Genomic DNA, 26,959 nt, shown 5'->3' on the forward strand with positions numbered 1-26,959 from the left:
TGTGAGTATGTGTTTATTATTATAAATGATTTTTTTGCTCAAATTGTATTGATAAATTTATCTATCAACCACATATTTCTATCAATCATATATTTCATTGTTTTGGATGATTATTTTATTCTCAGGATTTCCTGACACGGCTTGGGGAAAAAGTGGAGACTCTAAAAGATCTTGAGCAGCAAGCCAGTAGCCTTTGTAATGCGGGTTATGTGTCGGATCCAGAACTACTAAAATCACAAGTTAGTTTGCAGAATGTTTTGATATATTTTTTTTTTTTCCCCCTTTTTCAACCAACTGCATTTGTTAAAAAAGAATGAATGCATATATTTTTATCATAAGCTTTTTTTTAAAAATTGTTTCAGTTCCCGGATACTGTTTATTGGTAATACTATACAATCTTATAAAAAATCTATCTCACCAGAGAGCATATTAAGCAAGCCTATTATTGTACATTTTATCTGGTCTTAAAAATATCGTTGCTAAAGATTGCCCAAGAGAAGGGGATTTAGATCGCATTAGAAAATCCCTTACAGAATATTGCCTTACAGATAGTTATTTTTATCTTATAAAGATGTCTTATTGCCTTCCAAATATGTCTTGTCAAATAATAGTAGTATTGACATTGTCTTTAAATGTTTTACTAAAGATTACATTATGTAAGCTTTTGCTTAATGAAGAGTCCAGAAATGCTTTGAGTGTCAGAAGTACATTCAAACCTCATGGTTGTCTGAATGTCAGGTTGAAGCACTAAGCAACCAGCATGCTAGTCTGACAGAGCGTGCCACACAGCGCCAGAGTGATGTGGTAGCTAATCAGCACAGCATACAACATTTGACTCAGGCCCTGAATCTTGTATGGGGTGACATAGACAAAGCCTCCAGCACTCTGGATGCCATGGGTCCTGCAGGAGGAAATGTGACAACAGTCAAAGCTCTGCAGGAGGAGCTCAAGGTACTGTTCGTTCGCAAGCTTTAATCTATTTACTCTTACAGCACTTGGAGGATTTCATGAGAGATGTAATTAAATTTGTGGGGGTTTTGCCATTGTGCTTTGCTAGTAGCTTAAAGCCTAGCACATTGTTATTATTACAAATAAATCTTAGGAGTAAGATTTTGCACAGTGTGGAATGTGTCAATGGGAGTGATGCATAAACAGGTCTAGATGCAGGGATGGGAGTTCTCCGTCCGGGGGACGGATTTCCGTCCTGAGAAAAAATCTCAGGACGGAACTGGGACGGAAAGTAAAATTCAAAATTTTCACTGATTACGAAGGACCAGGGACTATGAATAAAAAAGCGAAAATTTCTCGTATCGTGAACGATACCATACGCTAGTGGTAATATTTCAGAGGCGGCGTTAGGAATAGGCGGGGCCTGGGGCCGACCATCCGCGCGTAATGGAGTACGTGTCTCAATATCCCTATTGATATGATGAAGCACTGATTTATATACAGTTAGATAGGTTGGATTAATTTCGCCAAATAACGCACGAATTTAGTGTTTTAATTGTTTGTAACCTTTCCCACCGTCTGTGATAGTACCGGCTTTTTCTAACAGCGAAATAATATGGTGACGATAACTTAATAATACTTGTTACTATTATCGGGCTTAACGTGAAGATATGGGTTCAATAATTTGCTTAATTAGAACTTAGAAGTGTTTTCTGAACGTCAATGTTTTTGTCACAACATGTTTAACACAGCCAGCAATAAGTCAGAAAGATGATCTCGGGTAAGGTGGTCAGAGGTTTCGGGAGCGAAAGCGGGACGCGTGCCGATGATGGTGACGTCACCGACAAAGAACGCCGATAAATAGGGGGGGGGGGACTTTCCTCTGACTTTGCCGAGTAGTGATGCTTTCAACGGCTGATCTGTCCACGCCACTACAGTATTCCATTTTAAATAGAAAACGGGTATTTAAAATTTAAATTAAAATATTCCTACCTTATCTCCCGCTCAGCCAACTTTGCGGACGTGCAGGTGAGGCGCTGTATAAATTATCGTGCCAATAATGGTTCGGCACCTTCGTCATTTTGCGGGGCTGTTGCCCCCAAACCGTACTTCATAGACCGTGAATCTCCTTGTAAAGTTTCAGTCATTGCAAGATAGTGTCATACATTTTTTTCACGAGGATTTCGTGAATTTTCGCTGTCAAAGTTGCACTTCACAATTAAAAGTCCTTTCAGTGTTTCCACCTTTATCTGTCTTTTCACTGGCGATGTTCGTATCGTCCCCGACATAAGTTTAGTCACTGATCCGTACTCAAAGAAAACGATTACTGGAAGCGAATAAAATGCCGGGCAGCGGGAACCTTTAATATTATGGATGACATTGTTGAAAAAGACAGAACCAACTTTACACCTAAAAATGTTGAAGCCATTGGGTTTATTAAGTATGATTTAAGGGCCAGAGGACTGAGAGCCATACAGATGGTCCCCAGTGACCAAATGATACAAAATGTGATTTCTGCACATGCATCATATACAGTGCATTTGGAAAGAGATCCGAGGCTCATCTGGCTAAAAAAAAACAAAACAGGACACTGTTTGCCAGAGTGCTGTCCAAAAAAGGAAGTTGGAGGACTGCATCAGCTTCCAGCCGACTAAGAAGCAGCAGTTACCTCATCCAGCAACTGAGCCATCAACACAGACAGCTAAGAGACCAACAGAAACCACACAGCCTGCCAACATAGTAACTGGACAAACTGACATTTTGACAAATACCCCTGAAAAGTCTGCTCCCAGAATGTCAGGGAGACCAATGCAAACATCAATCACTGGATTTTTAAAAAAATAAGAAGTGTTAGGTTTTGGTGGGTATTGGATTTTTTACTTGTTTTTATTTGCCTTATCAAAATTAAATGTAGATAAGACAGAAGAGATAGGCATAGACTTTAGGAAAATAAAATTTTGTTTTATTGTGTACCTGTTGAAACAGTTAACTCCTTCAGGTACGTAGGCTCTGTTTTTGATTGCAGGCTAAAATGGGATGTAAACATGATCAGCATGTAACTTCAATAGCTGAATAGTTTTTCAGTCAGCACAGCAACATTGAGCTGTTTTTATCAGTCATTCATTGAAAGTCTTTCACTTTTTTCCTTCATATGCTGGTTTTACAGTTTTCTGTCCATGATATGAACAGTTTGAACCATACTGTCCATATTTTTCTAAGGTAATTGGTGTTAAGCACAGAAATTTGGATTCCTTTTTATGATCAGCAAATTGTCAGAAAAGTTGACAGCATTTTGTCCATACCAGAACATGTCCTAGCAAGGAGAATTTGTTATACTGAGTTCAGGCAGGCAAACATACTATGCCTATATGCAAAAGCAATAGGGACTTGAAATGGTTTACAACCTCTGCTCAACATGCTCAACCATAGATTATAGATTAATTGTCAGTTGTATGTGTGCATGGGTGTGTGATATAGGTGTACCTTAAGAATGTTTTAAATATAAGAATGCACGTTCTTATAATGCACCACTCGCCTAATATTGTAACTAGCAGTTTTTTTAAACTTTTGTAACAGAACACACTTCCCAAGTTATAATTGCCCATTAGGGTTAATAAAGTTGGACATTTGTCATTGTTAACTACTAAAGACATTGTATGACTTATGTGTGTTATGTATGTGAAAAACATGAAACGCGTATGCAACCATGTGTCATATAATGTTATATGCATATGCTCTAGTACTACATGGCTCTTGAAAAATCTTCAGTCCCAGGAAAATTTCTGGCTCCCACCCATGCTAGATGGGATGTGACTAACACTGTGATCTATAGAATATGTTTCATGCATGCTTCATGAAGTAAGCATAACAAATTCTGAATTTGTTTGAAATAGGGCAGAAATGCTGGGACTAAGTAAAACTTGAACTTTCTCAGAATTTATTCATGTGTTGGCTTATTCATAGGGTTTTGTTAAGTCCACCATGGAACCCCTGCAGAAGCAATTTGAGAGTGTAAGCAGGCAAGGACAAGCACTTATCAAGACTGCTGTGGCTGGCTCAAATACCACAGGGTTGGAGACAGACCTTGAGTCTCTGGCTGAAAGGTGGGCAGGGCTTGTTGAAAAGGTTGCTGAGCATGAGAAGAATCTGGACAGCGCTCTTCTTCGAACAGGCAAATTTCAGGATGCAATGGCCTCTTTGCTGGACTGGCTTGCAGAGACTGAAGAGCTGGTAGCTATGCAGAAGGCACCATCACCTGAACAACGTGTTGTCAGAGCCCAGCTTCAAGAACAAAAAGTAAGCTTGACTACTTTTTTTTGTGGGTTTTTTTTGTTTTTGTTTTTTGTTTTTTTGACTTGTTTAATGAAGGTAATTGTTCAGGAATAGAACGTTGCAGGGTAGGCAGCACATTTAACAGCCATATTTTTATGCCATGCAGCTGGTGCAGAAAATGGTGACTGACCGCACTCCCAGCATGAAGGCTGTTCAAGACTCGGGCAACCAGTTGATCACTGGTCTGGACCCTGCTGAGCGCAAACACATTGAAAGTGAACTCCAGCAACTAAACAGCAGGTGGGAGGCGCTAACCAAGCGAGTAGTTGATCGGACAGCCATTTTGGAGGAGGTGCAAGGGTTAGCTGGGGAGTTCCAGGATGTCCTTGACCCACTGACCACATGGCTTGATGCTGCTAACAAAAGGTTTACAGCCCTGGAACCTCATTCACCTGATGCGGAGGGCATTGAACATCTTATTCAAGAACTTAAAGTAAGTTTTCTTATGTCCTCAATAAGTGTTTTGTGTCTAAGAATAGATCTTTTGTGTGTTAAAACCTATAATTCTTTCTAAAACAGGAAAATGTTCACACAAATCTGCATTTTTACAGCAGCATAATCACAGGGTACATGATCACAGCATCAGACAAGGATGTTCTTTACAGGGCAGACTGTTTTTAAATCCTATGATTTCTGATTGCAGTAATCTTTTCAAAATAACATTTTTTTAAATGCATCTATACTGGTAAAAGTTTATCTTTAAGAGGTCAGAATTTTTGTCAATGGAGAAAGTGGTCTCTTTTATCAGAAACTTCAAAAAGAGGTGAACGAGCATGAGCCCGCTATGAAACAACTGGCAACAGCTGGCAAGAAGTTGCAAGATTATTGCAAAGGTGAGTGTGATTGCTGATTAACTATTATGTAATAATTGTGCACACAAAGGTGAGTGTGACTGCTGATTGACTGCTGTGTGATGTTTGTGCTGTAGAAGGTTCAGTGGTAGACACCATATACAGAAATAAAAGGTACGTGAAGGAAAATTCATGAAAATAATAGTAAAACTTCATAAATTCTCAATGAAAGTTAGCGCTTTGCATTTGTCATTTTATGCTTGTGGTTAAGTTTCTTGCTTATCCACCAAGAGAGCATGATTTTTGACAATACATATTTCAGTGAACCGTAAAAATTTAAATGACCATGCCAATTAGGTATTGGGTGATACAGGAGGGGATGGACTATTGTGCCTGAAGAAATAAATTTGCTTTAAAATTTTAAGCTTGGAATATATCTGTTGTGCAGGAGAAGATGTGATAATGATCCAGTTAAAGATAGATGGGGTTCAGAAACAAAATGGTGAGCTGCGTTCACACATTGAAGACTGCCTTGAACAGATGGAAGAAGCACTTCCTCTTGCAAAGCACTTCCAAGAAGCCCATGCTGAATTCCTTTCTTGGGCTAGCAAAGTTGAGCCTGAACTTCGTGCACTTGAGCTTGGTGTTCCTGATGAAGAAACGAATATTGAGGTACATTATTCAAGTTTATTTGAGTGCAGAAGTACAAAGTTAGCTTGTCTTCATCCCCTGTTTCTCAAAAAAAAAATTTTGCATCATTGTTGTATTCCTAACATAATGCTCTGCTACTCACACTAAAGATATGCCATGCCATTCCTCACTCCATTTACTTTCCACTCCAAAACCTGTGAATGTGTGCACATGAACAAACACACACGCATACATCTGTGCAATCTTTCATTAGTTGTAAAGCTAGCATTTTTGAGGCCTTATGTGCAACCTGATACACAAAGAGGAAATAGATAGAAAGCTAGCATTTACATTTAAAATGTTCTGTGCCCACTGTTTTTTGAAGACATATTTATTTTCAATAGGTGGGGATTTTCAAAGACACAAAAAGACATGTTAAATTATAAGCTAAATAATAAAGCAAAAGAGATACTACCCATATTTTGTACACTTCTCTATATGGGATGAATCATATTTAAATAATATACATACTAATTTATTTTTTGTGGAATCATTGACCCATTGAACACATAACTGGCTTGACTTGTGCACTGACCATTTGTTATACACTTGTCATTTGGCAAAATGACCTCTATGATCCAGGAACTGGCGAACCAGCTAACAGAGGAAATGCAACCTCTGCTCGACATCATTAATTCTGAGGGAGCTGAACTGGCTGAAGTTGCTCCCGGTGATGCTGGCCTGCGTGTTGAGGACATCATCAACAGGGACAATAAGCGCTTTGACAACTTGCGTGACCAGATTGAGAAACGGGCTCAGAAAGTTCAGTTAGCACGTCAACGATCATCAGAGGTTAGTGGGGACAGTTACACATTTAATCAAAGCTGCTCCTGCTTATACCACTGGGGAAGAGTTATTAGTCATATTCTAAATGCTAGCTCTGATAATAAATTTATTACTTCTATTTCATTTGGCTTCTGTCAGTTATTTAATCTTTTATTATACTTTTTACCCTCAAAAAGGAAAATGTAAATGTAGTCCTATGACCTTTCAGTCATACGGGAGAGAAGTAGTGGAACCCTCACTTATTGCAAAACTAGCTTTTATGAGGGCAGTACCCTTTTTTCCTACTTCCCACCTTACCTTCTGCAACCTCTGCAGTCAGGGGCCTCATTTCATGCTGAGAAAGTATACTGTGTCACATGGGTGTTAGAATAAGCTAATGTTCATGCCTTCGGGTTGGGATGCTGCTGTTTCAACTCTGAGGCTGTCTGCTCTCCCTGAGGTGTTTGTCTTCAAGATGTTTCTTTAATTGAGTAGAGCAAATCTGTATGGAAAAAAAACCTCACTTGTAATATAAAAATAGTTCATGCAGCAAAGTGTTTAATAACATCCCCTGTCCAGAGATTTGAAAGTTTCATGAATACCAAGCAAAAATATTGTGAATGCTTATCAACTACACTTTAATTGTCCTTCACTACAGGTGGTAAATGAACTTGGTGACCTAGTAGACTGGTTCGTAGATGCAGACAGCAGGCTGCAAAATCAGCAGCCAATTGCTTCAGACCTTGATCTTCTGCAGCAACAGTTGGCAGAGCAAAAGGTCGGTGTTAGTCACGTCAAAATGTGTTTGGATGTGACTGACAGTGAATCACCCAGTGAATCAGGTTTTGACCAGAGGTGCAGGATTTGTTTTAATAAAGTAAAAATGTCTAGGATGCTCGGTTGGGCTTCATATTGACATGGACTAGGTGATGCATCACATCCTCATCATTATCTTCATATTCCATAAATGATTTGCTTTGTTGCATTATAAATTCTCTTTACTTTTTGAGTCCTTTAAAGGGGTTGTGGTTGAGAACTGAAACTTATTTCAAGAAGTTTTGGAAGTGGGGCAACAAGATGTTCTTTGCACAAGAAAGTTTTCAGTAATCCTTTGGCATTAAATCATTCACTTGATCAGTACATCTGAGACCTACCCCTTGTGCTGTTCAGGTTATGAATGAGGAGATCAATAACCAGAAGGTCAAAGCTAGAGACACATTGTCAGCTAGCAAGAAGCTGCTTAGTGACAGTGCCATGGAGGACAACTCTGCAATCCGTAACAAGATGGATGAACTCAAGCAGTGGGTGGATACAGTCAGTGGTTCTGCCAATGAACGGCAGTCTTTGCTGGAACAAGCAGTCCCATTTGCACGACACTTCCATGAGGCTCACACAGAACTTGTTGTATGGCTGGATGATGTTGAGCCAGTACTCAGCGAGCTTGATGTACTCTCAGTTGATGCAGATCAGGTGAAGAAACAGCAGGAAAAGGCCAAGGTAGGCGAATAGTTTATTGTGACAAGAGTAAATAATATATTGATGGTTATAGAGTTGGTGGTAAATTTATATAAAACAACAAGTTTTTTTTTTCATTCAGCTTGTCTTTACAGAACTGCTACTGAATTCTTGGACATATGAAAGTTGGTAAAGAACTGCTTAAGGAGATCTGTTCCTTGCGAAAAGAAATATGTTGAGCTTCTTTGCAAAATAAAAAAAAATAATAGTTACAATCGTTGGTGTCACTTTTTCCCTTTAACTGGTGGACTTACAAAGATTTTGTAGCTAATTGTCACATCTTGAGGTTATTTTTATTTCACATTTTAAAACAATGATGTAATCTTGGTCATGGAGTTAATGAAGAAAGTGTGTGTGTGTGTGCGCGCGCATGTCTGTGTCATACTTGTTGCATTGTACACAGGTATTGAAGCAAGAAGTTGCTGATAGGAAGCCAATTGTAGATCGTCTCAACAAAACGGGCACAGCACTGGTTGCCATGTGTGGCAGTAAGGGAGCAGAACAAGTACAGTCGATGTTAGATGACGACAACCGCCGCATGGACAATGTGCGAACCAAGGTCCGCGACCGTTCCAACTCTATAGACCAGGCCATGCAGCAGTCTGCTGAGGTATTGATAGTAGTTTTGTGAAAGTTTGACATGCTTGAGAATTGCCATTGAAACATAAGAATATGCAAATAAAAATAAACATATAATTTTATTATTTGTTTGCTTATTTGTCATTTTTATTGATTGCAGTTTACAGACAAACTTGAAAATATGCTAGACACCCTGACTGTCACAGCAGAGCAGGTGAGAAGTGCTGAGCCTATCTCTGCACAGCCTGACAAACTGCGTGAGCAGATTGAGGAGAATAAGGTAAAGAGCTTTCTAAACATTTTCTTTCCATGTTGAGCCTTGAGCTTTCACATTCTGTGACCAGCATGTCAATTCAAAGTCTCATTTTACATCAGCTAGAGAGGGGTATTGAATGTGTTCTGTACCTCTGTAGATTTGCCTACCTCTGGCTTTCTGTATTTTTTTAATTTTAAAGTATTTCATTTTTATTTTGGTGGTTTCATGAGGTTTTTTTATTATTCTGTGCCAGTAGGTTAAGTGATTGCTCCTCACCAGTTTAAGCATGTTTTAACTGCTAAAGTAATCTTTGCCATGGGAATTGTCATACAGGCAATGGAAGAAGACCTTGAAATGCGCCATAATGCCCTTGAATCAGTAAAAAATGCAGCTGAGGAGCTCCTACGACAGGCTGGGGATGAGCAGGATGAGGCAGTGAAAGGTAAGAAAAATGTTGGCTTTAAACCTTCATGAAATCTGATTAAATAATTATTCTAAGTTATGTTTATAGAGGAAAGATATGTACACATACATGCTTTCATGGGTATTATTCTTTCAAAATGTAGATGTTTTCTTGCTTGTAGGATGAAACCAGGAAAGACCAGGACAATGATATATGAGCAAAGGAACTTTGGTTGCACATTTACATACCTATATCTTCTAAAGCTGTGACTAATAATTGTAAATGAATACAACTTACTAAGATAAACCATGAATTTATATGCCCATTTTATAAATATGCAAATGTATAAATTTGCAAACTACCAAATGCTTAAAGACAAAAACAGAGAGAGCAATATTAAAAGAAAAAAAATGACCTTAAGGTTCTCTAAACCTTTAAGTAATGCACAGTAGAAACAAGTATAGTACCTAAAACGAAATAGAAGTTTAGACTATAAGAAAAGGGCAGCATAAGAGATCCGACAACCAGTACACAACACCACCATTATGGACTTGGCAGACCTGCTGAACACCACAGGCAATGACTCTCCTCCCATATCTCCCCTAACCCATTCCCCTTCTTGCCTTCTTCCATCCTCCACCCCCAAATACCCTCCCTCCACATCCTCATCTCCCAACAATGTGAAAACACCTTTAGGTGGAAGCACTTTTCCCTTTCAAAAAAAACATATACATGCTTATGTAAAACTGTTTTGAGAATCTCTTCAAGTGTCTTTCATTGAAGACAGCATATCTAAATGCTTCTTTATTCCTTTACTTTATTTTACATTTTATTTATTAGATGTCCGACAAAAGCTGGAAGAATTAACTAAGCTGTACAAAGACATCCAGGAGCGAGGTCGAGGGAGACAACGGGCTTTGGAGGAGACTCTTGCTGTGGCAGAGAAGTTCTGGGATGAACTACATGCTCTTAACTCTTCCCTTAAAGACTTGCAGGAGGCCCTCTCGTCTGTAGATCAGCCAGCATTGGAACCTGAGGCTATACGTGAGCAACAGGAGGAGCTTGAGGTAAATTCAGATACCATGCTTTGTCTTATCATCATTTGTTTCTCTAGGTTTTTTTTTTGTTGCGTTTTATATTGTGGCTTTGCCATATACCACAGATTAAATTGGGGTTCCGTCCATTGCTCCCAAAATGTCATTCAAGTGTTTTGATCTGACATTTGCTTAGCAGAAGCTGCACAACCATGTGAACAAACAGTTGATGAAAAGGTTTCTTATGGAAAACTGAGAGTACAACAGATAGTTGCAAGATTATTTCTGAATAAATCTTCAAAATTTTAGACACTGTAGATTTGACAATTCTAGCATGCTAGTTACAGACTGCCCGGTGTAGTATGTGTCTCTTCAAACCATAGCTGCCCTCTTTATCTTGCTAGGCACTCAAGGAAGACATAGAGGCTTCCCAGGCAGACTTTGAGGAGGTACAGCAGACAGGCGATACACTGCTAGGAATGGTTGGCACCACAGAGCAGCCAGAAGTGCAGAAGAACGTGGATGATGCTGGAGCCAGTCTGGCTGCCATTAGTGACCAGTATAGTAAGCGTTCCCAAGAACTGGAGTCTGCACTGGCACAGGCTGTTCACTTCCAGGACCAGCTTATGGTCAGTTCTTTCTTTTTTAAAACAATTATTTTAGATGTGTGTGATCAACCATCTTAAAAGATGCTGCAGTAAATCCTGACAAAATATTCAGTGTTGACTTATCTCAGTGTTGAATTTTATTTTTTTTTTTTTTAGTGTGCTAATTTTTGGAATGTTTCCTTCATCAGAAACTCCTTGTATGGCTTCAAGAAGCAGAAGACGAGTTTAGTGAATTTGAACCAGTGGCTTCAGAATTTGAAACAATCAAGAAACAATGGGATGAACTCAAGGTTTGTATCCTTTTACTGTTGTGCAGATGCCCTCAGCATCATGTTGTTTAACACATTCAGGCTGTGCATATTGATTGTTAGTGTTTGTTTTTGAATTTGCAACCCATCATGATTGAGATAATGTGGATACCAACCTCCTAATAAAACTTTTTGAGACCATAGAACAAATTCCACATGTGCTATATAATTTTAAATGAACTACATTACTTGTGGAAATTCGCAGAATTTCAAGACTCGAGTGGAGCCCAAAAATGTGGAGATTGAATCACTGAATCAACATGTAACAGAACTGACAAAAAGCAGCACTCCAGAGCAAGCATCTGTTTTGCGTGAACCAATGACTCAGCTCAACATTCGCTGGAATAACTTGCTGACCAATATTGGTGACCGCCAGGTAACTTGGTCATTCTTCCCATTCCTGTATTTCTGCAATATTTATTTGATTTTGAGGTAAAGCCATGCTTTTTTAAAAATTACTGTCTTTACCATCTTTTTGAGCAGTTTTTTCCTTTTTTCTTATGTCTGCAGAGAGAACTACAGATGGCATTGTTGACAGCAGGCCAATTTGACCATGCCCACAAAGAGCTGAAGAACTGGATGGACCTAGTAGATGTTACATTAGATGAAATAACACCTGTCTATGGAGATCCGAAGCTTGTGGAGATTGAACTGGCAAAACTGAGGGTTAGTGTTGCAGGTGGTGTTGTTACAGTCGAACTTCTATAAGTTGAAGCTTCAAGGAACCGATGACAAAAATTGAGTTACGGAAGTTAAGGAAGTTTGTCGAAAAAAAAAAGAACATTTTTTTCACTGTGGACTTATCTTTATTTTTGCATGTGCTTACGCATCATTGTCCCCAGCAAAAAAGTCTGTTATGGACATCTGATGACAATTTCTCTTCATTTCTTTCAAAATAAACAAGTCAATGGCAGATGGAGTAAAAAATGTTTATGGGTACATTTTCGCACTTTCGATCAACAATTAAATGTCATTCAGCATGGTTCTTGCCTCTTTCGGGGTTAGAAGTAATTGGGGAGGAGTACACGATTTTACACTTTCCGACATATTTTCAAATGATTTGAACATGCTGACAAGCTTAAAATTATTTGAGTTGTGAAAGGTTTTGGCTAGGACAATTTGAGAAACTAACGAAGTGATGTTTAAAATTTGAAATATGGAGAATTTCGACTTACGGAAGATTGACTTACAGAAGTTCAGCTGTACAATCATATATTTTGGAGTTTTACATATTTACAGCTAATATTTTGTTCATCTAACATCATGCATCAGGCATCTGTCATTTTTCTTTGGAAGGCTGCTTTTTGAAACAATTTTAGCTGGTGTTGTCAGAATATTTTAATTAATATTTTTCAAGTACTTAGCATACAGATAGTCTAATAACATCCAGCTTATAGCACCATAATACTATGTGATGTACAGATTGTACAGAATGACATCACAGCTCATCAAGAGAGCGTGGAGTCTATTAGTAAGGAGGCACAGCGATTGATGACATCAGAAGGTATCGCACAGGCTCAGGGACTAAAGACAAAGATGGAGGACATGGAAAAAACATGGGAGAATATTCAAGCCAAGTCCCGTGCTAAACAAGACATGCTTGAAGATGGTCTGAGAGAGGTGAGCTGGATGGGATGATATATTGTCTGGAAGAAATTTGACAGATTAGTGCATTATTTGTGACTAAGTGGGAAAAAAGAAATGCTTAAGAATTGAATTGTTTTACAGGTTAGACTGATCATGAAGACCAAGGCTGATTGCAGTTAAAATTAACATTTTTCAGAGAATGATAATAAATTTTTTTTTGCCACAAAATTCTTCATTTAGTGGTTTGAAGCAATTTCATATTCTATCATCTGCTTTCATGCATTTTTTTTTTGTTTTGTTTTTTTCTGTATGGGAGCTAAATATATTTTACCTGGCCTGTATTGTTTTTTGTTCCTGTTTACTTACACATCTTTGCTGACAGCTTTGTGCTTTTCCCTGTATCTGCCAGGCTCAAGGATTCACTGGAGAACTACAGGATATACTGGCGAAAATCAATGACATCGAAGGCCAGCTTATCATCTCCAAACCTGTGGGTGGTCTGCCTGAAACAGCAAAAGAACAGTTGGAGAAGTTTATGGTGAGAATTACATGTGCCTCATTATGATTCTGACAGATTCACTTAATATTTTTTTTTTGTTGCTTATTGTCATAATGTTGCATATCCATGAGCCTTTTTTTAACAGAAATTATTAGTTCATCCAGTAATTTTGAAAAAAAAATTCCGTTAGATCAGTTTAAAATAGTCTTTGCTTAGAGAAGCAGTTTCCATTGCTTGACATTTTTTGTGCATAAGATAAAAGTTCATTTACGATGAAAAGTTCATTTGACTTGGAACTGAATGAACAGCAAGAAAAGTTCATTCTCTAGAAACTTAAACATAGATCAGCCCATAGCTGCTAGTGTTGAGTTTAGCTCCCTTTGCAGGATGTGTATGCTGAGTTGGAAAAATTGGAACCACAAGTCCAGAGCCTGAATGTAATGGGAGAGAAACTGGGAGGTAAAAGCAAGGGACCTGCACTTGCAAATCTGAGACAAAACCTGCAACACCTTAACCAGCGCTGTGACTACATTCGCAGCCGGGCCTGTGACAGAAAGGTGAGCATTGTAAAGGCAAACCAGGACAGTCAATACCAACAGTTTAAAAGTATGTCTTACTCCTTTTTTTTCTTGGTTGTCGGATCATATACATTAAGTTCTATAAATATTAATTATGGTATTTAACACACAAACACGAAAGTCCTGTCCAACCTATAGCTTTTTGTCTTTAAGGTATTTCATATTTGTACAGATGTTTACTACATGGAAGTACTGTCTTCTGGATTGTCATTAATGTAATTGGTAACAGTCTGGATATCTATTGTTGTGATTCTTGGCTATTCATGACTTAAGAGCTTAATTTATAAAATTATCTTAACTGTAAAACTACTCACCCCTTGAAATGGGTCAGTGGCCTAATCAATAAAGTTCGTTTGTTCATTCTTGTCGGGCAAAATGTTGTGTGGATGAGGGGTGGATGATGTTTATAGCTGATCATTGCAATTTAGCAAAGTATTTAATTAAATGCCTTCATATCACCTGTACACAGAAAAAACTGGAAGATGCAGAGGGTATGGCTACCAATTTCCATGGGGAATTGAACAAGTTCATATCCTGGTTGACTGACACAGAGAAAACCTTAAACAACCTGCAGCCTGTCAGTCGCCTAGTGGAACGTGTGACAAGCCAGATTGAAGACCATCGAGTGAGGGGACTTGTTGAAATGTTATTTCTAAGTTTATTAACAGTCAAATTTTTTTAACAGTAATATAGCTTGCTTAAACTGCACTAAACATAAAAGAAAGAAAGCCAAGCAGGTTAAATGGGTATGCTGAAGTATTAGTTTAAGACCATTCAGTAACACCTTGACCGACCAAGCCTTATAAAAGCACATTGGTTACCATCTCTCCCTGCAGGATCTACAGAAAGACATCAGCAAGCACAGAGAGGCCATGGTTGCATTGGAAAAGATGGGAACACATCTGAAGTACTTTAGCCAGAAACAAGATGTTGTTTTGATCAAGAATCTCCTCTCCAGTATCCAGCACCGCTGGGAGAAGATTGTCTCGCGCAGCGCTGAACGCACAAGACACCTGGAGCGTGGATATAAAGAAGCAAAGCAGGTACACAGTGGCACTAACACTGGGTGCTTAAACATTTACACAAACATGACATATTTGCTGTTTCTGCTGAGAATAGACTGTTAGATATAATCTGATCTGAACAGTTGAACTACTCACCATAAAGTTCACAGTATCTATAAAAAAAGAAAAAAAGCATATTATTGATCTTATCATTTCTACAAGTTTTTTCAGTAGTGTAACTGCTTTATGTTTTTATTTTTGCTCCCAGTTCAATGATACTTGGAAAGACCTTATCACATGGCTTATTGAAGCGGAGAAAACTCTAGAGACAGAAACTTCAGTGGCCAACGAACCAGACAAAATCAAAGCCCAGATCAGCAAACACAAGGTAACAAATATTATTTTGTACTTTTATATCGAGCTGCCCCAAATTGCCCTCTGGGATAAATAAAATGTTGTCATAAATAAGTGCCTTACCATTCCACTTTGGTGTCTTTTCTTTAAAAAAATAATATACACATATATTTTGTCTGCAGATAGTCACCAGTATTCTTCCTAATAATTACATTTATTTTTTTATGCATCTTTTCCCACTCAAATATTTAGGAGTTCCAAAGGCGCCTTGGAGCCAAGCAGCCTGTGTACGATGGTGTGAATAAAGCTGGTCGCTTGCTGAAGGAGCGTTGTCCCTCAGATGATGTACCAACCATTCAAGCCATGCTAACAGAACTCAAGTCCCACTGGAATAATGTGTGCAGCAAGTCTGTTGACAGGTGTGCAAACCATACCCATCAAGTCAGTTGATGTTCAGTTGCCATCAACTTATTTCAAAAATAAGTTTAAAATATAACTTTACATCATAGTCTGTATTTTTAAAAAAATTTCCTCTTAATTCTTTTTGGCTACTTTGCAGGGTTGATGCCTTCTTGGGCTGCTATTTTCCAATCCCTGGGAATGTTTTAACCAGGAAAAAGAAGCATGCATAAAGGGAAATTATTGTGCACTGTCTTTGCTTTTGATGTTTTTTGCAGGCAACGCAAGCTAGAAGAAGGGCTGTTGCTGTCTGGACAGTTCACAGAAGCACTGGATGCCCTTCTTGACTGGCTGGCCAAAGTGGAGCCAGCACTGGCTGATGATGCACCAGTCCACGGAGACATAGACACTGTCAATGGCTTCTTAGACATCCACAAGGCAAGTACTATCAGAGGAAGTCATATATTCAGTAGTCTGTACATGGTATGTGCAGTGTAGCAATTTGATCCACTAAGATTCGGAATGCACGCAGCATTATTCTTTCTCTCCTGTCTGAACTCTGATTAAGAAAACAACAGCAGATGCCACTATCGAGGAACTCTTGGTGTTCAGCACTTGTTAATTTGTTCTTGATTGCATTGTTGTTTGGTCTGAGCATTCATGTGTTCACTCGACAGGCCTTCCAACAAGAGCTGGGAGCTCGAACCACAACTATCGCCTTCCTACAAAAGTCGGCCAAGGAAATAATCAGCAGAGCAGAAGGAGATGTTTGCAGTCTGCAGTCGGACCTCATTGAACTGAATGCTGCTTGGGACCGTGTATGCAAACTAAGTGTGAGCAAGCAGGATCGCCTGGAGCATGCCCAGAGATTGGTGAGAGTGTCTCCATATCTTGCATCATGACACGTAGGACTGCAGAATATCAGTTTGTTTTCACTTCTCCTTTGGAATCCAAAGAGTTATATTCTTAGTGCAGCTCTCTCCAACAATCTGTCAAGATTCCTTGTACTTAGCTGCCTACATTTTCTTCCTCTGTATTTAAATAATTTTGGTGGAAAGTAAAATTTGGAAATATATTTTGCAAAAGTATGGAATGATGCTGACAAGTAGAGTAACTAGTGCATTTATTGACTTTGATTCAACTCTCTACATTGAATGATGTGGGGTGTATTTTTTTTAGGCGGAGGAGTTCCACAAAAAAGCCCAACAGCTGCTTAGCTGGCTGGCTGATGCTGAGCGACAGCTACATTACAGGGGACCTATCCCAGACGAAGAGCCACTCATCCTACAACAAATGGAGGAGCACAAGGTATAGTGAAATAACTGATGTCATTACCTTCATACGCTTGATTTTTAATTTGTCATTCCTTTTAGCTTCCTTGTTCTTTTCAGAGATAGCACTTAATATTTTGATGTGTGTACAGAAATTTGAGAGACAGCACTTAATATTTTGATGTATATACAGAAATTCGAGGAATCATTGCTACGGCAGGAAGCAAACCTGCGAGAGACGCTTAATATTGGTCAGGACATCATGAAGCGATGTCATCCTGATTCAGTCCCTATCATGAAGCAATGGCTTTCTGTGATCCGTGCACGCTGGGAAGAGGTAGGTTTTGCTACAGCTATTAGTGCTATGGTTTGATCCACAGCCACTTTTGTCAAAGTTAACCATAATCATCTTAATTTAAAGATTTTTATTTATTTAACGAAAGTATTTTTCTTGTAACTTGTAATTAAAAACTTATTACTTTAAATCACACTTTCTGTTACAGTATTTATATTTAACAAAACTAGCATATTCATCTTGTTGAAACCAGAACATAGAAATAAAAAAACAGCAAAACAAGAAAAAAAAAAAAAGAACAAATAAAAGTAACACATATAACATAGTGTTTAAAAGAATGTATTCCATGCTGTCATTGAACCAAAAGATGAGTCTTTTTAAGGAGAATGCCCAGCAACATGTAAGCATATTTTTTTTTTAACCATACATGTGGTTGTCTTGTGGCAGTTAACAGCTCTTGGCCGGCAGCGCAGTGCCAGACTTTCTAATGGACTTACAGACCTGCGACACAATAATGTACTGCTGGAGGATCTACTGGCATGGTTGAACAATGCAGAGATGACGCTGGCCGATGTTGATCGACAGACCATTCCTCAGGATATGGCCATCATCCAACAGCTCATCAAAGAGCACCAGGTTAAAGGCCGTATATCCCTGTATTTGATTAAGGTCATGTATTTCTGTGGTGGCTGTACAGTGAGATCTCTTGGCATCGGTTGTTTTTCTATGTGCTTGTTGAAGGATACTGTACGGTCATTCCTTTTTTCACTTGAAGGATTCAGATGCCAATCACCCCAGTCTTCAAAATATAAAAAAAAATCCAATTTAGAACAAGACATTTATTTTTATATATTATTGTTGTTATTATATAATTGTATTATGTGCCATGCATCTGAGAAAGTGTAGAACAGTGTCCAGCTTCTGTCACAGGATTTCCAGAATGAGATGTCCTCCAGGCAACCAGATGTAGACCGTCTGACCAAGGCAGACAAGCGGCGCCCATCATCTGTGACGCAAGACTCTTTGTCTCACATCCCAGTGCTTAAGGCCGGCATGCGTACTCCCAGAAAAATACCTGTGAGGTGAGTAAGGATATGGAACTCTAGAAAGATTTATTCTCTTGCAAAAGCATAGGTTTTGTTTTTGGTGTTTTTGTTCTTTTTTAAACATTGCCAGTTGTATGCAGAATTAGATTTCATGGTCAAAGTGCTTATTAGCCTAGACCTTAGATTTCAGATTATTTATTCTTCACGCTAATTTTCCATTGGGTGTTTCACGTGTCTAACTGGTTTTAGCACTTACTGAAATAAAATTTGCTTTTTATTATTGTTATTATTATTTTTATTGTAGAATTAGTGGAAGAACCACACCAGACAGATTTGGAAGATACACGCCAGAACATTTTGGTCGAAGAACACCAGATCACTACACATCAGGACGATACACTCCTGATGCTACAGGCAGAGGTACACCAGAACCACAGTTCCGAAATCCACGAGTTGGAGCATTGTTCAACAAGTGGCGTAATGTGTGGCTAGTGGCGATGGAGCGACAACGTAAGCTACAAGATGCTCTTGACCACATGAATGAGGTAAATCACAGATGAAAAAGATTCTGTTGTGGTGCTTACTGTTATACCTGTTGCCTATGGCGGAACAGAGTAGTAGGTCATAGGAGTACTGGTGTCAGGCTGGAGTCAGGCCTACTAGCTGTTTCAGTACCCATGTAGCACAATATTCTCCCTCTATTGCTATTGACCAAGTTCTTGACCCATTTCTCCAACCATAACGATTTCAATCAGTCTATCATGAAAATCATTCATCTGAGATGGCATTGCTGTCAGTAGTAAATGACTTACTATCTGCTGGCAACAGGAATCACATTACCTTACATGCAGTGGTCGATTTGTTGGCTGCATATGATACTCTAGACCGTGATATCCATCTCCAGTACCTTTATATTACTTTAGGTCTCTATGGTACTATTTTTAAATGGTTTTGATCCTGCCTGACTTCACACCCAGTCTGTGGTAGACACCTGCTCTTTTGAAGTATGAGATGCCTCAAACATCTGTTCTTGGGCCTCTTTTATTCACTGTTGTAAATCTAATCACATTTGCCACTTGAGGCTGCAGTCTCAAGTGTATGCAGTTTCTGCCAATAAAAAGTTCATGTTTGCATTTGTGTTATCCTTGCCTTTGTGTGCTCCCTAACCGCCTGTTGGATTAACTTTAAAAGTACCACTTGAGTCAGTCTCTTTAGATTGCACTCCAGTATCTATATGATAAGATTTAATCAGTCCTTTGCAAAAAATCATTAACATTTTTTTTTCCAGCTGGAACGGCTCAAAAACTTTGAGTTTGAAGACTGGCGCAAACGATACTTGCGCTGGATGCATCACAACAAAGCCCGCATTATGGACTTTTTCCGTCGCCAAGACCGAGACCGTGATGGTCGTGTTACCCGCAAAGAGTTCATCGAAGGCATCATATCATCCAGTGAGCTTTGCTTCTGATTAATTAATACCCATGAACATTCCAGAAATTTATGAAAGAATTGCATTTTATTTTGCTTCTTTAAAAGTAAGGAACATCTGCACACATCCCCATGCTTCACGTGTAATTGAATATTTTTATGGTAAATTGTAATTGTTGTAAAATTTAATTGCCAGAGTCGTGGTAAATTATAATTTTTAGTTATACATTTCCTAACAGCTAGGGTCAAGTGACAGGATATTTCCGTCTGAAAATGTTTCATTGACGTGTCTTCTTTGTCCAGAATTCCCTACATCTAAACTGGAGATGGAGAAGGTTGCTGATATTTTTGACAAAGATGGTGATGGATTTATAAATTACAAGGAGTTTGTGGCAGCACTTCGACCAGACAGAGAGGTGAGAGATAAATCAAGATTGCCACGTGCATGTTTGCAGTTCTCAATCTTTTTCCTGTATTCAGATGGCCTTCTCACTCATAAAGCAGCGAAACTTTGAAATGTCTTGACCAAAAACTATCTTTCAGCCATTGCATATTGTATTGTGGGAAACTGTGAGGCATTTTCATTTCTGATCATCTTTCAACAAGTTTTAATATTTAATGCAAAGAAAAGCTTTTTTCAAAAAAAGCTCAGTGCCACATTTAATGAGTTTGGTTTCATCATCAGGTAAAACCAGAGACAGACTCAGAACTCATCCAGGATGAGGTCCGGCGACAGGTGTGCAAGTGTACCTGTATCAAACAGTTCAGGATCCACAAGATAGGCGAGGGCAAATATCGAGTAAGATACTTTTTATCAACTGTCTGTTCAGCTTGCCAAATATAGTTTAATAGCAATTTACTTCTTTCAAAGGGCTTACATATGTGGTGAATGCAATTTGTTCTTTTTTTCTTTCTTTTGCTGCAGAACTTAAGTTTACATGAGTATTTATTGAAAAATATTATCAGTTTTAATATGATAAACAGTATAATAAACCAGTTTCTTTTTTTATATAACAAATAAACTGCTGATAAAGCTGCTGCAGCAGAATGAAAGGATGGCAGCAGCTACTGCATATTTTGCCTTTGATCAATACACGATTTATTCCTGTTTGATTCATATGTCACTGGTTTCTTTTTGCCTGCGCAATCTGACAGTTTGGAGATTCCCAGAAGCTGCGACTGGTTCGAATTTTGCGCAGCACTGTCATGGTGCGCGTGGGTGGTGGCTGGGTGGCCCTGGATGAGTTCCTTGTAAAAAATGATCCCTGCCGAGGTAGGTTTTTCACTCCAATCTTTGTCTGACCTTTTTTTTTTTTATGCTGCCCTTCCCAGAATATTCCATTTACCCCATCCTTACACTATCATTCACTTTTCATCTTCTTGTCTTTCTTTTCTGCTCAAATGGTAGGAAGTACAATGTGGTGTAAGAGGGTTCATGACCATGTGTTGTGTGACCAAGTGAAGCACCTTTTGTATTCAGTTTTGGTCGTTCTTAATGTGCATGCATGCATCACCTTGTAAACGGTACTTGTCATCAGTCATTATATCTGTTTCAATATGATGTATCTGGAACTGAAAAAAAATATGAATGTCACATATAAAGGTTTGGGTCTTTTGCTTGTAGAAGAGAGGGATAGTTGGCTTGTCAGGCACTCAGTGCATGAGACTATATTTTCTCTGGGATGCAAGAATCTTGACGGTAGGAGGGTAGGTCTTGTTTTTCATGCTGTAAAGGCCTACTGGTATCTGTGGGTCTCTATGTAGTAGTCACATTTTAAAAGTGCTTATATATTGATTTCAAATGTACAGAGTTCCAGTCTAGTAAGTATCAAGACAAAATTATAACCTCTAATATTTGTGGTGGAAAGGGATCATGGTCTGTAAGAATGTTACAACAATTCATCTGTGTGTTTGGTTGTCTGTGGATAAGGTTGTTTTTTTTTTACATATTGTATGTCAATGCTTACCAGTGCGTCACGGATGTTTGTGCATGCTTTGTATTGTATTTTATGAGGTGGTGGAAACTGCTTGCCAATTCAGACAATTTATTTACTCAATATGTGGAGATACAGTTACTGTGAAGTGAAACTTTTCAAACAGGTCTCTCACACAAACATACATTCACACACATGGTAAGCATTTTGATCAAGGAAATCAAAGTTTTGCTACAATTGTTTCTCAATTGATTGTGCTCATTACCAAAGTTTTATTGAAAACATGTCCTTTTATTACGGGAGTATTGTTTACCTTCATGACGAAGGTGTGGTTGTGCAATCGTTTTCATCTGTTCATCCTCTGCCTTGTATGTTTTAAGATGTGTTGAGAGTAGAATAAGGTAACAAGCCAGTCTTGTGTATATTTAGACATTAAAGGAGTTACTAAAAATTATAGGTCAGCAAGGTGGTGACTTATCTATCAGCTTTTGATTTCTGAGTAGAAAATTAAAGACAAAGATGTTTAAAAAAATCTAGGGTAGCTTGTAAAGAGAACTAGAAGAGTGGGTAATAAGAGATGTGGGCAAAGGGAAAGGGAATTGTTGGTAAAAGAATTGCAGTTTTCATGAGAGGCTGATTTGTATTTAGTAATAAAATGAGGGGAAGGGAAAAATGCCGAAGACTTTTGAAGAACTGTGTGTTTGTTACTTTAAAGGTTGTGTGTGTGTGTCAATTTGACATGATCAAATCATCTCAATGCTTTTCAATAAACATTCATCATATCTATATTTACCAACGTGTACCGACATATTGATTATTAATAAGAGAATAACAAATATTTTTACTTTAGAGGGGAAGTTTGATGTCCGTTTCCATCTCTTTATTTTTTATCAGCTTGTGTGCAGATGGTTGGGCTGCATCAGTACATTCATTATGACAGGCTTCATTCTTTGTGCTTCACCTACATGTCTCAAGATTTTTCAAACCATTTATCCCTGCATGTCATTCAGTATTACAATATATTGTATATGCTTAAAGTTGTCTTTGTGCCACACCGTTTGCTTCACTTTTTGTTGGAATTTAATGAATTCTGTTTTCCTCTCTCTACCTAAAAGTTGGCCTCTGGCGGCGCAAATTTCGCTTAAAAAGACGATTTCTTCAGCCGGAAGACCGTAGGTTGTTTTCTGTCTGCATTGTGCGTTGGGTTTTTGAAGCTCAGTTTTCTGTTTGAACCACATGGTTTTAATTATGTGGTATTTTTGTGCAAGCATTGTAAATGTTGGTTCCCCAGTTCCCAACTGATTGTTGTTGTACACTTGTTTTAATCTGCCATGTTATGCCAGCCAGTTTAAAGCTGGTTGTCTTAGTGCGGATGCATATTGTGGTGACTGGTCCTGTTGCATGCAGAGTTTTAGCTTCACACTCCAGACAGCTTAAGCACTGGCATCTGAAACACACTAGAGGGTAACCCAGTGTGATTTATTTGCATTTATTTCTTCCTAATATATAAGCAATGGTGGATGTATTTGTCATTGGGGTTTGTCTCTACATCTGGATTTGTGTTTGGTGGGGGAATGCTTAGTCCTTTAGATGCTGTTTATTTCCCAACTGACAGCATGCTGCTGGGCTATCCACGACACCCCTTCCCATCTCCCTTGTCCCTTATGTGCCTCTAGATTGCCCAGAGAAGAGGAATTTTAGAAGAATGGCTGTCTTCAGCATCAGCTGCCAATACATGCTCATGGTGCTACTTTAAATAAACGAATCATGATAAAAGCAAATTTGTTATTACGTAAAGCTTTATAAGCAGCTGTGTTTAGTTTAACAATGTTAAGGCACATTTTATGCTCATATAAAGCCTTGTACTATTTATATAAAGATGGAATTGTCCTTACTTTATACTCAGTAGAAAGTTTTGTTAGCTCATTGAATACCAATGAAATTGACATATGGTTGAGTTGAAGCTATGAAAACATTTGCATCAGATGGTGTGAACGGTATGGGAAAAGTTAAAGCTTAATCTGGCTGTAATCTAAAAAAGGAATTTTTTTTTTTTTAAACCAAGATTAAAAATGCTACAGATGACTATTATTCTATCGAGAAATATTTTAGTTACAGATTTCAGATTAAAGATTGCGCTTTAATTTATAGTTCTTGGCTGCTTAATATTTTATTTCTAACACCTGGCAATATCTTGCAAGGATATATTAATGTTTTTTAGTTTCAGTATTGTTTTTATGTGCAATTCAGTACACATAATTTCTGAGGGACAAGAATTGGACTTTGAAATTTGGGGCACTCAGAAGTCCTTTATTGGATTGCTTATTGTATAATAGCCTGTTATGTAGTTTAAAAGATTCACAAGCTCAAGTTCTAATAATGTACTGAAAAAGAGTTATTAAAAGAGCTTTCCCAGTGGAAATGCTTGATCTCCATTGGCTGTATGAAGAAGCATTTGAAAATATATATTGTTGATATTACTAGCTCACTAAACTGCATAACAAGGACTTCTATATAGGGACCTCAGTAATTCACTAAAATAAACAGCATGCAAATTAAGCTGCTTAGTCGTTTTCTTGTGCTTCTGAATGTTATTTTACGGCTATGTTTGGTTAATGGCTGAGTTATTAATTCTTAAGTCCCAGCATTTGGCACATGTTTTAATGAAATCTCAGCTCAGAAGAAATGAATGTACTCTTAATTTGCATGTGATTAACTGAGGTAATGATGAAATTCTATAGATAGTTGCTAACATAACACAAAGATTCTAAATGATTTAAAAAAAAACCACAGATGTTTGAGATGATCAAGAATTGCAATATTATATAGCTTGTCATATCTTTGCTACATAGCACTTTTAAAATTTTGAGAATGCATCTGTACTTTTATTAATTTTTTTTTCATTGAGAAAATTTAAGATCATATTAGACATTTAATAAATTTCTTTAAAACATTTCTTTGAGCAGTATATGTATTCAGATACTTAACAAAATAATTCAAGTAAGTGGACAGTTTAAGATTGCAGCAGATCAGCTGAACAGCTTAAGTGAATAAACAATAGTCTCAGTTCTCAGTAATACAACAATGTTATTTCTTCCTATGATATTAATACTAGAGAAGATAAACTTGTCTGCAGGCCATTAAAAACATAAAAGCTTTTCCGAAGCAGCTTGAGGTGAACAATTGTTTGTCAATCAACATTCAGAAAAAAAACGCTTTGTTAGCTTTATTTTTGTCTTTCATGATGTGTATGAGGCTGTCAGGATCTTGAAGATGTTGGCACATTTTATGTAAGCAGCGTCCCTTGTCCACTGCACCCTTTTTCTTCACTGGGGTTTTCTAGCAGTGCATACATATAGTGATATGCACTAGGGATGGGATTGAAACCCACTTTGTTCTTTGAACTTTGTTTAAGTGGAAAAGAATGTTACTTTTAACATTGTTGGCATTTTCTCTCACTTTTGGAACTGGGCTGGTTTTTGTTGGGTTTTTTAAATTTTGTTTTTTTTTTTCTTTTGCTTTGTGATCTTACTGCACATTTTTTACAAAAAGTTTTACAACTTAACAGATTATCAGGAAGTTTTAAAAGAGAGATGAGTTTTTAAGACTAATGGTTGTAGACATATCCAGAATGTCTAAAACATATGGTAATGCTTGGGTAATTCTTAGTTACAGATATTAATTTTAAAAAGGACAAAGAACTGCACTACAAGTTTCATAAACTCTTGCATTTTATATTTGAAAACACCATATCTATAATAACAATTGCAATTAAATTGCTATAATTCACTGTCTACAAGTGATTATGATAGCAGAGAGAAGAGATAGTATGTGTGAATTCACAGCTGCTCAAAGTGGGTACGCCTTAGTGAGATAGTAGATCCAAAAAGAGTTTGTACAACTAATGATTGTTCATGGATTCAAGTGTCATTTGTGCATTAATGTGATGGTGGAAGATAGTACTGATTTGTCTTATAGGCAGCATCTTTTGAACTGTATGGTATTTTTCTTAGAATGGACCATTACAGGTAGCTTGGGAATCATTTGGATATATTATGATAATTTTTCGATCATTTCAGCCAAAGGCCGCACTAACATGGAGCTACGAGAAAACTTCATTCTAGCCTCAGGAGTTAGCCAGTCTATGACTGGCTTCATCACCAAGAGTCCTGCAGGAAGTTCACAATCAGGTAGCTCCACCTACTCTGGCACCGGCAACTCCTTGAGCGGTCGGTCTGGATCCTCCCTAGGCCCTATCACCAAGGTACTAAGGGTTTGGTGTTGCTGTCAGTCACTTTACTGACAATAGGTCAGAGTTGTGGATGAGAGGTAGTCCTTGTCCTCTTCGCTTGCTTGCGAAGGATATTTTCATCCAAAGATCATAAATTAAAATTATGAAGGTTATAAGTATAATACAAGGAGACTGTATGATCACATTTTCAACTTAAAGAGGTGCCTTCACTTCTTGAGGTAGTTTAAGATGTTAATACTGAACAGTGCTAATTATGCTGTTCTGTCATGCAGTAACTGTAAAAGTATTCTGTTCTCTTCAGTTTTATTACGCAGTATAAATGAAAGATCAGTAACTTATTGTTAGATGCATTGGCTGGGATCTTCATTTTCTTGATGCCACTCAGAAAGACTGCAAGTGCAATAACAAGGGTTTTGATTATTGCTAACATTTATTATTAACATTTTTGTTAACGTAACCAACATTTCTGGTAAGTATTAGTTTTGTTTAGTTTATTCCTTGTTACTCCTAGCAGAGCATAGTGCCACAACAACCTCTGGTAAGTATCCTAAATGGAATTATCATTAAAAGCTATCTATTCTTTGATACAGCAAACATTAAAATAATGAGGTATTTTGTCTCATTGAAATATATATTTTTCAAATAACCTATGTGTTGTATGCCTTATAGATTCGAGAAAAAACCCAGTATCCTTCACCATGGAAACAGCGAACTAGGGCAAGTCCTGATGGTGAGGTCACACAAATTATGTCTAAGACAGAACCTGATGGACTCAGAATCACCAAAACAAAAGTAACTCGGGATATCCGCAGCCCTAGGAACATCAGCAGTCCAGGTGAGCATATGGGAAGAGGATATTTGTGTAATGTGCGTGAGTTTTCTAACTCAACATTATGTTTATATGTTGATATTGATTGGATCGTGCTCAGAGCAAACAAGCATGTGTTTCATTGATGATGGTTTTTTTTCTATTATTCCTTTTTTTTTTTAAAGCTTTAGTTAAAAAAAAAAAAAGTATTTTGTCCATGTAATTTTCTATCAACAAATGCCTACAAAAAATCTGTACATAATAATCATTTCTG

The 26,959-nt window shown here is 37.9% G+C and overlaps 1 protein-coding gene across 17 annotated transcripts in view; it reads left to right on the forward strand.

Annotated features, from left to right (window-relative positions):
• LOC112574275 (microtubule-actin cross-linking factor 1-like) overlaps positions 1-26,959 on the forward strand; it is a 154,661-nt gene that overhangs the window by 125,507 nt on the left and 2,195 nt on the right. For 12 of the 17 annotated variants that reach the window (XM_025255231.1, XM_025255229.1, XM_025255233.1 and 9 more), the window contains 39 exons: positions 126-239; positions 739-951; positions 3,913-4,245; positions 4,388-4,714; positions 5,030-5,114; positions 5,521-5,744; positions 6,345-6,554; positions 7,186-7,305; positions 7,698-8,024; positions 8,446-8,652; positions 8,782-8,901; positions 9,211-9,319; positions 10,121-10,347; positions 10,719-10,943; positions 11,111-11,212; positions 11,436-11,606; positions 11,741-11,896; positions 12,653-12,850; positions 13,227-13,355; positions 13,703-13,873; positions 14,364-14,519; positions 14,731-14,937; positions 15,167-15,286; positions 15,505-15,671; positions 15,930-16,089; positions 16,329-16,523; positions 16,831-16,959; positions 17,116-17,259; positions 17,665-17,853; positions 18,148-18,299; positions 18,568-18,808; positions 19,552-19,714; positions 19,995-20,107; positions 20,377-20,490; positions 20,847-20,964; positions 21,501-21,512; positions 22,741-22,797; positions 25,705-25,889; positions 26,547-26,712. In XM_025255231.1, coding sequence (XP_025111016.1) covers positions 126-239; positions 739-951; positions 3,913-4,245; positions 4,388-4,714; positions 5,030-5,114; positions 5,521-5,744; positions 6,345-6,554; positions 7,186-7,305; positions 7,698-8,024; positions 8,446-8,652; positions 8,782-8,901; positions 9,211-9,319; positions 10,121-10,347; positions 10,719-10,943; positions 11,111-11,212; positions 11,436-11,606; positions 11,741-11,896; positions 12,653-12,850; positions 13,227-13,355; positions 13,703-13,873; positions 14,364-14,519; positions 14,731-14,937; positions 15,167-15,286; positions 15,505-15,671; positions 15,930-16,089; positions 16,329-16,523; positions 16,831-16,959; positions 17,116-17,259; positions 17,665-17,853; positions 18,148-18,299; positions 18,568-18,808; positions 19,552-19,714; positions 19,995-20,107; positions 20,377-20,490; positions 20,847-20,964; positions 21,501-21,512; positions 22,741-22,797; positions 25,705-25,889; positions 26,547-26,712 — 6,556 coding nt within the window. Of the gene's footprint in view, positions 1-125; positions 240-738; positions 952-3,912; positions 4,246-4,387; positions 4,719-5,029; positions 5,115-5,520; positions 5,745-6,344; positions 6,555-7,185; positions 7,306-7,697; positions 8,025-8,445; positions 8,653-8,781; positions 8,902-9,210; positions 9,320-10,120; positions 10,348-10,718; positions 10,944-11,110; positions 11,213-11,435; positions 11,607-11,740; positions 11,897-12,652; positions 12,851-13,226; positions 13,356-13,702; positions 13,874-14,363; positions 14,520-14,730; positions 14,938-15,166; positions 15,287-15,504; positions 15,672-15,929; positions 16,090-16,328; positions 16,524-16,830; positions 16,960-17,115; positions 17,260-17,664; positions 17,854-18,147; positions 18,300-18,567; positions 18,809-19,551; positions 19,715-19,994; positions 20,108-20,376; positions 20,491-20,846; positions 20,965-21,500; positions 21,513-22,740; positions 22,798-25,704; positions 25,890-26,546; positions 26,713-26,959 lie in introns of those variants that run through there. The other 5 variants (XM_025255242.1, XM_025255227.1, XM_025255234.1 and 2 more) reach the window with 4 other exon arrangements.

This window comes from Pomacea canaliculata, linkage group LG10, assembly GCF_003073045.1.
Source record: "Pomacea canaliculata isolate SZHN2017 linkage group LG10, ASM307304v1, whole genome shotgun sequence".
NCBI classification, from domain to species: domain Eukaryota; kingdom Metazoa; phylum Mollusca; class Gastropoda; order Architaenioglossa; family Ampullariidae; genus Pomacea; species Pomacea canaliculata.